The sequence below is a fragment of the Dermochelys coriacea genome, chromosome 8, assembly GCF_009764565.3.
Source record: "Dermochelys coriacea isolate rDerCor1 chromosome 8, rDerCor1.pri.v4, whole genome shotgun sequence".
In the NCBI taxonomy this organism is placed as follows: domain Eukaryota; kingdom Metazoa; phylum Chordata; order Testudines; family Dermochelyidae; genus Dermochelys; species Dermochelys coriacea.
In genome coordinates, this window is record NC_050075.1 from 75,113,855 (window position 1) to 75,126,162 (window position 12,308).

A 12,308-nucleotide genomic window follows, 5' to 3' on the forward strand; every position below is an offset into this window, starting at 1 on the left:
TACATGTAGTTTGGGGGGATCCTTAACTATTAACCACTGTTTGGTTAATCCAAAGTTTCTAGCCACTGCAGATGAGGGCTGAATGAAGAGCCCGCAAATGCTCACTGTGAGTTAGTAGAAAGAGGATAGAGATGAATGCAGGTTCCACCAGCCTCTATACTTCCAAAACCCTAATAGGCTATTGCAGCACTCCCAGTCTGTGAAGTCTGATGCCTGGTACTCTGCCCTCTTGCATGGATCTTTATTACACTACAAAATTGGGTCAGAGGCAGGAAAGACTTGGGTATGCTTTCAGATAGAGCTAAACATTTTAGACTTCTTCAACATTTGGACTTCAGTACAGTTCTGTGGATTTCATTTTATTTTTTGAAAGCGCATCAGATTATAAAAGTAAACTGGTATTGATGTATTGTCAAAATGCTGGCACTGCTCTTGGATAAGCTCTCCGTCCATATCGTGAAATCATAATTCTTGTTATAAATTTGTATCTATGATCTGGTGGTAGGTTTAGAAATGTAAGTGGTTTTTCCTTCTAATTTGCAATATTAAATTGTTCATTTCCCAGATTAAATCAGACACGTGTAGAGTGCATAGCACTCTTTGTACACTAGTAATTTTCTGGGGCTTTGCATGCCCCCCAGAGACACAATCCTTTCAAATGATAAATTGATATGACCATTCCTTTAGCAGGTGTTGTATCAAATTCTAATTTGTTATAGCAATAGAGAACATTTATTTATAGTCTGGTTTCCTGCAAGTTAAAGTGCAACATTCATGAAGCAAAAAATTGGGCGAGAAAATATTGTTTAAAGAAAAGACTTTGGGAATGTTTCCACTTTTAGTGTTGATAAGATACTGGCAAAACTTACATGAAAAGAACAATGAGGAGCCCAGTGGCATCTTAAAGACTAACAGATTTATTTGGGCATAAGCTTTCATGAGTAAAAAAAAAACCCACTTCGGATGCATGGAGTGAGCCACCCACTCCCATGTCCCTATTCTGCTATTGGCTTCTGTATGTTACCATTCCTGATGTCTGATTTGTATCCATTTATTCTTTTACTTAGAGACTGTCCGGTTTGGCCAATGTATGTGACAGAGGGCCATTGCTGGCACATGATGGTATATATCACATTAGTAGATGTGCAGGTGAATGAATCCCTTGATGGTGTGACTCATGTGGTTGGGTCCTCTGATGGTGTTGCTAAAGTAGATATGGGGACAGAGTAGGCAATGTGGTTTGTTACAGGGATTGGTTCCTGGGTTATTGTTTCTGTGGTGTGATGTGTAGTTGCTGATGAGTATTTGCTTCCGTTTGCGGGCATCTGTAAGCGAGAACTGGCCTGCCTCTCAAGGCCTGTGAGAGTGAGGGATCCTTTTCCAGGATAGGTTGTAGATCATTGATGATGTGCTGGAGAGGTTTTAGCTGTGGGCTTACATAATGGCCAGTGGTGTTCTGTTTTCCTTGGTGGGCCTGTCCTGTAGTAGGTGACTTCTGGGTATCCATCTTGCTCTGTCAATCTATTTCCTCACTTTCCCAGGTGGGTATTGTAGTTTTAAGAATGCTTGATGAAAATCTTATAGATGTTTGTTTGTCTGATGGGTTCACCTGCACATCTATTAATGTGATATATGCCATCATGTGCCAGCAATGCCCCTCTGCCATGTACTTTGGCCAAACCGGAAAGTTTCTATGTAAAAGAATAAATGACACAAATCAGACATCAGTAATGGTAACATACAAAAGTCAGTAGGAGAACACTTCAATCTCCCTGGGCATTCTATAACATTTAAAAGTAGCCATACTTCAACAAAAAAAACCTTCAGAAATAGACTTCAAAGAAAGAAAAGGAGTACTTGTGGCACCTTAGAGACTAACAAATTTATTAGAGCATAAGCTTTCGTGAGCTACAGCTCACTTCATCGGATGCATTTGGTGGAAAAAACAGAGGAGAGATTTATATACACACACACAGAGAACATGAAACAATGGGTTTATCATACACACTGTAAGGAGAGTGATCACTTAAGATAAGCCATCACCAACAGCAGGGGGGGGAAGGAGGAAAACCTTTCATGGTGACAAGCAGGTAGGCTAATTCCAGCAGTTAACAAGAATATCAGAGGTTTCAGAGTAGCAGCCGTGTTAGTCTGTATTCTCAAAAAGAAAAGGAGCACCCGTGGCACCCTAGAGACCAACAAATCCACCAGAGCACAAGCTCTCGCGAGCCACAGCTCACCCCATCGGATGCATTTCATCAATCAATGCATCCGATGAAGTGAGCTGCAGCCCACGAAAGCCCACGCTCCAACAAACTTGTTAGTCTCTAGACTTCAAAGAGAAACTGCAGAGCTACAATTCATTTGCACATTTAACACCATTAATTTGGGCTTGAATTGGGACTTGGGAGTGGCTGGCTTACTACAAAAGCAATTTTCCCTCTGTTGGTATTGACAGCTCCTCATCAATTATTGGGAGTGGACCACATCCACCCTGATTGAATTGGCTCTGTCAACACTGGTTCTCCACTTGTAAGGTAACTCCCTTTTCTTCATGTGTCAGTATGTTTATGCCTGCATCTGTAATTTTCACCCCATGCATCTGAAGTGGGTTTTTTCCTCACAAAAGTTTGTCCAAATAAATCTGTTAGTCTTTAAGGTACCACCTGTCTCCTCCATTGTTTTTGTCGATACAGAGTAACACGGCTACCCCTCTTACAAGAAAAGAGAAACCTATTTTTGAGACTGCTGAAGGCAGATTGCAATGAGTCACTCAGTAGTGAGTTTCCTTAATTAAATATTGCAGTTTTACAAATAAGTACAAGAAATCTTTCAGAGGGATTTGAATATAAGTACATTAAAAACAAAGCTTTCTATGAACTCAGTCAAACATGAGAGCATTCGGTAATTATGTAACTCAAGCAAAAGTTGCAGAGTTGCATCTTCAGGGTATTCCAATATTAGTGGTTTCTCTTAAGTGTCTTTCATTTTTTAACAATGCTATTTGTTTAGGAGTGATTCTCTATTAATAGGGAAATAGCTGTACAGCAGCAATATATTGCAAACCAGTAGGTGCACCTGTTGTGAGGAAAATGATGCTTTTCCTTCTCAAAAAATCTGTCATAATATAGATGACTTAATTGTGATTTCATGAGGAACATTTGAACCTAATTTAAACAGCTAAGTGATCAGTTTAATATCGATAAGAACCAAGTTCTCTTAATGTGACTGAACTTTTTTTGATAGTTTAATGATATATTTTGTCTGGATGTAGTAATTTGTATGGGGAAGTATACTTTGTTGCAGAGAATCTGAAAAACATGAGTACATTAGAGGAGAATAGACTTGAAACTGCACTTGCCTGAAAGTTTCAATGGGTTCTTTGGCTAAGCTGAATTGCTTTGGATAGAATGCTTGTCAGAGTACTTAGATGTCTAGGAAAAATTTTCTGTTGTAGAACTTGAGCAAGGTGTGTTAAACTAGCAAACTAAGTTATTGTTAGAATGTACTAATGCAAACTATTGGCTCCTAAACCCGTTTTAGAATAAGTCTTCATGCCTGACATTTTGCATCATTTAACGTTTTTGCTTTTACCTCTTGGGAATCTTGGTATTGCATGAATGCCTCTGCATTTAGCTAAGTTTTTAAATATGATCAGACCATGCCTTCCTTTCATGGTATAATATGGGTCAAGTGCTTTACAGTCAAGTTCATATTCAGAATATTTCAGATAGTAATGCACTATCTAGTGTACATGACTAAACAAAAAATGGTTCATATCAAAATACCCAGTCCCTTCAAAGCCAGACTAAGAATTTAAAACTTATCTAGAACACCTCCTTACATTGACTGACTGCTAAAATGGAACACTATAGATTGATACAGAAGGTAATCATTGCAGTGACTTTCACACATAAATTGTATTAATTTGTTTGAAAAGTCAGTCCTGAAAGATTACTGTTTTTATGGAAAATGGGTAGAATTTGACATTCATTCTTGGATCTTAATTTGTCACTCTTACCTTTCCTCTGTTTTTGTTTTTCTTTTCCCTTATATTCCTGTCTAAATTTTTCCTTTTTGTAGGAAAGTGCTTCCTTGGCAGATAGATTGATACAGGTATAGTCCTTGAGTATTTTACCATATACCTCCCTCCCACCCTCAAAATGGAAAAAACAGCATTTAATGCATGGATAGTTACGTGCATTTATTTTGAAATGTAACCTTGCCTACTTAATTTGGACATAAAATATTTAGCTAATTCTTTATTAGAATTTTGTTTGGTGTATTTTTAGATGCTAAAAATCTGACATCTGCACGTTGTAATATTTTTCTAACATGAAATTGATAGTACAATTTTGTAATCCATGGTTCTGTGGCATTGTATTAACACTTACCCTTAAACTGAACGCTGAAAACTCTTAGCAAACCGGTGCATGTATAACAGAGTAACATTGCATGAACTGAATTGTATTGAATGCAAGTACATAACTGAACTTGCTAAAAGATGGTAAACTTTAATTTCACAGATTAGCAGTACTAAACTGCTACATTTTACTAAATTATCAATTGTAACCAAGTACTATGCTGTTTGTGAGATTTAATATCGCAAAGTTAATGGCTAAGCATCACAAAGGCAGTCTTTCTTGGATCTGTCCTCAACTGCTTTAAAAAGAAAATTATGTCCTAAGGGACAAGTGACAAGGGCCCAGGAGGCTGAGGAAAACTACCTCATAAAACGGGAGCTAGCCACCATCAAACAGCAGAGTGATGAGGCCATTACTAAACTGGAGCAAGCTGAGAATACCATCAGGGAGCTCCAGCAGCAACAATGGGTAAGGAGCTTGGTAGCACTTCATCTCATCTGTCTCATTCACTTGTGTTTATTTCTACTGGTCATGGCACAATCTCTGTGCTGTCCTAATAAATATTTTGTTTATCATACTATTTGCACTCATGAAATTATACACAATCCAACTTGTAAGAATAATAGACCATTAATAGCGTGGTTTGTGACTTTATAAATATACATAAAGAAGTTTAATTTAGTCTATTCTATGCACCCATTAGACAAACAAGTTATTTTTCCTTCAATATTTTTCTGTAGGTCTTCAAATATTAAGTCCAGGAATTGCACATTGACATGAGAATTGATTTGTAACACCTTTGCCTAACCTCTTGTTAGAATTTAACATGGAATGATTTTAATTTTTCTACCTACTTAGACAATTTGTTTCCTGAGATTAGCTTTTTGTAAGCCAGTAAGATATCTGTAGGCTTCTAGTGACATGCTAAGACTTTATGCTGTACCAAAAAAGCACTTTTTACTAAATGGAGAACATTAACTATGCTGCTTCAGCATATTTTGGCTGATGTTTAGAAATCAAGTAGGTGTGTAAACTGTAGCTAGCTTGTGTAAAATATGGAAGCTTTACTAAGTGGTCATTGCTGCAAAATGGATTCCAAGTGTCATTTTGCTCTTAGCTGCTGTCAGAGCATTTGCTATTTTCTCCTGAAAGATATAGATGTGCTTCTGCAATCTAAACTTGCATTTAAGAAAAGTAGTTATGTACTGGTGTATAAACTCCCATATCATTTTAGTGCATCACAAAGTACCTGTCCAGAGCTCTAGGCACTTCTGACACATGTCTAAAACACAGTTGTACAGCCAGGTATTACCAACAAGAAAACAAATCAAAATAGAACTGTAGCCCTTCCTACCACAACCAGCTTTCAGTGCATAACTCCTTCCCTAAAGCTCAGGATATACCTGCAACTGCAATCTGGGAAGCTGGAAAATGTTTTTCTTTCAACAAAGGTAAATCTGTATACCCGAAATACAACTGGAATACAGATTTGTAGAAATTGAAGCATTTTGTGCATATGCAATCTGTTTGTAATGCCCAAATATTGCATTTCAGAGTGGTTGTAACAAGAAAATGTAGTCTGAGTAGATCATAACTGTGAAGAGAGCTCTGACTAATTGGCATGCAACAAATCACTGTTTGCTTAATTGTGGCAAGTTTCCCATTAAGAAACAAGAAATGGATTGTGGGAATGGTGGAGAAGTTCTTGTGGTTGTTTTTTAACTTAAAGCATTCTAGTAAGTACCTTTCCAGTGAAATGAAACTTTTTATACCCACAGCCACTTGTTAAGTTTTCAAAATATATCCTCATGTGCCAACAAAAAAGGGTTTGTATCTAAACATGTCTGCACTTACCCTAGTATCTCCATAGTTAGTGTTGCATTTAAATTTGCAATTAAAGTGGGACTAAAATCTATCTTTAGCAATTTACTTTGTTAAATTTGAGGGCTAAATTCACACGTTGTGTATGGGCCAAGTGAATTTAATTATTTGTTCAGTTATTTTACTAGTCAGACGAGCACTTTAAAAACTAGCCCTTTCTAAAACAGCATTAAAGGACCTCCTTGGCACATCTGCTTTCTGGTGAAGTAGGCATAAGGGTGAGGGGAGTCCTTAAAGCATATGAAGTACAGAGGACTCCCCCACCAGTGCCCCCCTGGACATCCTTTGTCCACGGTCGTCTTAAATACGAACTCTGGCATCGCTGCTTTTGTCCCCTTGAGTCTCAGCACGCTGGGCAGTAGCACTGTGAGGAGCCAAATATGTTGGATTAGCTGCTGTGGATATTGCAGGGATGGTAAGGCCTGGGGATGAGTGGCAATGAGAGACGGGGACAGATCCATTTGCCCTGTAATTACTGTGCATGTACTAAATTGCCCTAAATCTCACACCCATAACCATGATTCCAGCCATATGCTCTCAGTTGTACAAATAAGGCATAAGACAGTAAGTGCATAAGAGATCAGTATGCTCTGCAGATACAATCTGGTTAGAGTTAAGGTTGTGCATTTGTGTGATGTAAAGGAATTTGGTGTGCATTGTCATTGGCTATATATTGGAAGTGCAAAGGAGTTGATTGTGGAAGTGTGCATTTGGTTAATGAGATGATTGGATGCTAAGGCTGCCTGAACTGGTACCTTCCTGGAGTTTTAATGACTGTTTGTGTTGGTGGGGTTTACATAGTACACTTTTTTAACATGAGGAATAGATAGTGGCTGCAAAAACTTTGAACGTATGCAGAGCACCACCTAGTGGAAGTTTAATAAAAATTAAAATCTGAAGTTAAAAAGAAATTTGTGATTAACAACTTTGACAGGAAAATTTTGAGGCATCTCATTATTTTGATGCTGTTGCTTACTACTGTGGGTTCACTCTTGGGAGTATTGGAACATCTTGATGTCAATATAGTCTTATAACTTCCTTTGTTTATTGCCCTTCATCCTGAAGGATTCAAAAATTATTTTACGGGTGATGCGTTAAACCACCTCTGAGTAGTATTGCATACTAAGAAGTATTTGCTTGGTGTAACTTGCATAAATTTTAAAGTACAGTCCACACCATAAATATTTTAGTCTAAGTCCCTTGTCCTGTACGTCACTGTGTATTGGCATATATCTGCATCTGTATGCCATGAATTGCAGGACTGGGGCCTAAATTTGATAGATACTGAACATTAAGTTAACAAATGGAAAGTATTCATGCACCAGTCTTAGGCAGCAGCAGTAATGGACTTTAGGAGGGAAAGCTAACTTCTCTAGATGAAACTTCAGAAGCAGATTTAGGTAGGAAGAATATATTACCCAAGTTACAATTATGCTAGCCAGGCTGATGTGAAAAGTGCAATTAGTCATGTTCAAATACTAACCAGATTTGATTCTATCTGTTGTGAGAGCTGAGATTTCAAGCTTACAGGAGATGACTAAAGGCCCTATTTTAAGATTACCTGTGTAAAATATTTGGTCTTAAATATCTTCTACACAACTGCTCTGCAAGACTACAAATGCACATAAAATTGTGTGTTGCCGAAGTGTGCCTGTTGACACCAGAACCCCGATTTGTATGCGGCGTTGAGATTTTTCTTGAGTGTTTAGTATAAATATTTGTAGGGAATTTGAAGGTAAAAAGAAATGACTATATTACAAATTGCCAAAGCCTCTTTTTGGGGCAGTTTTTGTGGACTTCTGTTTCTCTATGGAAAGAAGGGAAAACTTCTCTCTTCAGACAATAATTATGGGACTGACTTGAAACTACTACTGATGACTTTGTATGCTGAAAAAATCTTGCTCATTGCGCGCGCGCACACACACACACACACACACACACACATATCACATCTGACAATATTTTATATAAAGGATAACGAGATCCTTTCTTTGAATAGCAGACTATATTAAGGTAGAAGTCTACATGAAAATTTGACTGAGATATAATTTTTGTTCCAGACCCTAAACTGCATGCTCTAATATAGGGCAACTGTGAGTAAATGAATCACCTAATGGTTTTATTAGATTGCCAAGTGGGGAAGGGGAGCCAAATGCATTGTAAAGATAGCCATATTCTGACACAAAAAGGTTGTAGGTAGCATTTGTGCCAAATAGAACATAATTTTAAAAACAAACCAAAAATTTGTCTGGAAGACATTTGAAGTTAATTAACAATTTTTATATTTTCATGTGCTCTTTATCAATGTTTCAAAAAAGAAAAAAATTTAGTAACTTGTCAAAGTTCTCTGAAAATATTGAAAAGGAGTACTTGTGGCACCTTAGAGACTAACAAATTTATTAGAGCATAAGCTTTCGTGAGCTACAGCTCACTTCATCGGAATGCATCCGATGAAGTGAGCTGTAGCTCACGAAAGCTTATGCTCTAATAAATTTGTTAGTCTCTAAGGTGCCACAAGTACTCCTTTTCTTTTTGCGAATACAGACTAACACGGCTGCTACTCTGAAACCTGAAAATATTGAGTAACCTAAAGATTAAATCTAAGGAGACAGTTTTGCACAAATTTACTACAGTTTGGTAGAGCATGGAGGTAATTGTGCTCAAAATTCAGCAAAATTTGGAAGTTGTTAGTTTATTCTAAAAAATGTGATAATTTGTAAAGGGGGTTGGGTGTGGTGAGTCAAACTTTCATTGTAATAAATCTCCAGTAAACTGACTCTCCCATGAGGCAACTTCAGATACTTTTAAAAAAATTTTTTGGTAAACCAAATATATGAATGCTACAGTATTATTATTATTATTATTATTTTTTTATTTGTAAAAGCTGGGGATCATTCTAGGGATCTCTCAAAACTGTTACACAGCTCCAACTTGAACCTTATGGGGAAGCAAAGGATCTTTTTAACATTTCGAGTTATTTTTTAAATTTTCTTTCCAGTTTGCAAGTTTATCATGCATTTTATAGTCTAATTGAATTAGACTATAAAATGTGTATTGAACACAAACCTCCATTTTCCATGTAAATCACATAAGTTAGAACTAAATCTAATTTTGATTTGAATAAATTTAAAATTTTAAGTTCCTGTGCAGCTGGGGAAAAAATAGTTTCAAATGTCTTTGAGAAGCTCACGATGGCTAGCTTTCAAGCATTGTAGACATGTAAAGGAGTAAATGTCCTGTTTGAATAGTGATGCTTCCTGAAAGGGGACTAATGCACATCTATTCAATTATGTTTTTAACTCCATAGAGTGCAGCTTTTTTCAGGAACACCTGCTAAAATGTGTGATATTGAAAAACATAGTGTTGACCAAGGAAATACGAATTCATTCACTAAAGCATTTTAATACTGTGTGTGTGCATAGTGGCAAACTTTTTAACTCAATTGTTAAAAAATCATAAAACAAAATGTAACTTACCCAAGGAGAATCTGAAACTAAGATTATTGGCTCAGTGAAATCCAGGGCTGCTCACACAAAGTTGCCTTTGGCCAGAAGCTGCACACTCGGTTTTGTTTATGGAATCAGGTACTATCTATAGTACTTTTCCAAACTCCTTAATGTCTTCACTGTAGATCGCTGCAAAAGCATTTCCTGGGGAATATGATAAACTGGCAGCTGCCAAGGACATTTCATAATGGTGAAATTCAGTTCCTGAGTTTTTAACATCTGAATGGGTTATAGAGTAATGTATCCATTTGTGAAGCTAAATGAGGAAGGTACTAGAGATTTGCCTCCATGGGTGCTGGAATAATTTGTATGATTCATTGGCTCTCAGCACTCCCACTACACTGTAAACCCTGTATATGATGGACACCCCTTCAAGCCAGGGGGTGCAGCAGCACCCACACCATCCCTAGTTCCAGCATTGGAGCTGTACTTGCGTGTCTTGGAGCTGTACTTATGGTAGAGGTACACTTTTAATATACACATGCATCTGTGTAACATCTTCCCAAGGATTGAGTGTTCCATTGGACTGGGACTTGGAGATCTGAGCTCAGTTTCTCACTCTGCCACAGGCTTCCTGTGTGACCTGGGACAAGCTACTGGCATCTAAAAACAAAGTTGCTCTGACAATGCAAAATTTTCAATGTAAAATCACACCTTTAAGTAGACTCTTAACTGTTTATCTAAAATGGTGCTGATTCTGGTAATTCATTATGTAGAACTGAAAATCTAATGTCTTCTGATGTAAACGATTATCTAATGAGCAAAAAGCTGTAACACTGAATTCTGCAAAAATCTGCTCCTGGTTATTCTGACTGTGCTGGGCAATCAACATAAAGTTAGGTCTGTTGTAGGCACATTCATGACTTGCAGACAGACTTGAAATAAAATAAAGAATTTAAATACAAAATTGCATTGTTACTGTGGTGATATCACAACAATAAGGAACAAAGTACTGGTCAGAAAACATAAACAAATTAGAGTGGTTCATACATGTCATGGACCATTTTGATGCAATGGACTACATGAAAGCCACCTGAAACTTGCCAAATTAGAAATAAAGTAGCTTACTTTCAATAAGCACCTTGTCAAACTTCTATTTAAAAAAAAAAAGTCCTTGAAGCAGGAATTACTGTTTTAAGTAGCTCTTCTAGTCTCCACTTTCCTATCAAAAAATGAATTATTGTAAATTAATCTCGGTTAAAAAGTAAAATGAGGATCTCAACCTTAATGAACAATGCCATGTTTTCTTGTTTGCATGTCCTATCTTAAACAGAACTTGGAATAAGAAATCTATAATGGACTGTCAAACTTGCTCTAAGTATCATTGATAAGATATACAGGACCTATGTTTTTTGAAGTAAGCTCACTATGGCTTAATTATCCACATTTGGAAAAGTGACATGAATTCAACTATTGTGGTCATGAAGGAAAACTGATGATCACAGCAAAGTACTTGTGATGTTCCCTAAATGTTACAGTGCATATTTGTTCTGTCACAGTTGTTTAGGGCCAACACTTGCTTGCAATAAATGAGTAGGCACACTGGAAAAAATGGGACTGCTTGCATGAGTAAACGGAGTAGGATTTGGTCCTTGAGGTTTGTATACAACTCCTCCCTATAGAACTGTATTCTGTTGACTTGTTGGCATATAACTTGTACTATACTACCACAAGTTTTCCTCTGGGGTAATTGTAGGCACTGAATTTAAAGGCCATGATACAACTCACAAATTTTATACATAAAAAATAAACCTAACAATGACTAACCATCCCCATGGCCCCTTTTCTTGTATGTTATATATGCTCACCTTGTACTGCTTGTCTGTCTTTATAGTTTGTGTCCTCAAGGCAAGGGTTGTCTTCCTATTTCTGTATAGTGCCTAGTCCCATGTGGTGTGCTACCAGAATATAAACTATACTTCAGTAGCTTTGCAAAGTCTATTTAATTCAGAAACTAAATCGTCTGAGAAAAACATAGAAAAATGGGAAGTTTTTTTGTTTGCATGTGTTACAGCTAATAGTTCTGATCTGATTTTGAATTGATGGTTGAGTAAAACAAATATACAAGGTCTTAATTCCAGAAGTTACAGTTAATAATACTATACGATAGAAACTACATTCAACTGTTGCCCCTTAAATTGGACTTACATACCACTTATGCATGTAAAAACTCTAGAGACCACTGCTTTTTTGGAGACTTAAACAAATGACAGAACCATAAAAGAAATTCTCAGGTAGGGGGGTGGTATTGCCTATCAAGCAGGTTCTGCAGAGGATTATTTAATTGAGAATCTTCCTGGCTTTGTGGTGGCAACAAAGTCTTCTGTTGCACTGGTAAAGCAGTCTTGAAAGAAATGCTTTTTTTATAATGTGGCTGTCGCAAGAAGTGAAATATGACTGCACTGAAGTAACATCTTGCTTGGTTACAAGTTCTCAGTGAAGCCTCCGTGCTGGAAATGTCTGCTTTATCCACTTCACAAAAATATTCTAGTTCAGAGATGGGATAGAAGGATGAACCTTTTGTTACGGGAGTTGGTTAGGCTATTGCCTAACCATC

At 37.1% G+C, this 12,308-nt stretch overlaps 1 protein-coding gene across 21 annotated transcripts in view; it reads left to right on the forward strand.

Moving 5' to 3' along the window:
• The window catches only part of EVI5 (ecotropic viral integration site 5), a 133,947-nt gene that overhangs the window by 49,500 nt on the left and 72,139 nt on the right, over positions 1-12,308 (forward strand). For 12 of the 21 annotated variants that reach the window (XM_038413199.2, XM_038413215.2, XM_038413203.2 and 9 more), the window contains 2 exons: positions 4,084-4,116; positions 4,689-4,832. The exons of 7 other annotated variants lie outside the window; for them this stretch is intronic. In XM_038413199.2, coding sequence (XP_038269127.1) covers positions 4,084-4,116; positions 4,689-4,832 — 177 coding nt within the window. The remainder of the gene's footprint in view (positions 1-4,083; positions 4,117-4,688; positions 4,833-12,308) is intronic. 2 more of the 21 variants (XM_043520515.1, XM_043520507.1) reach the window with 1 other exon arrangement.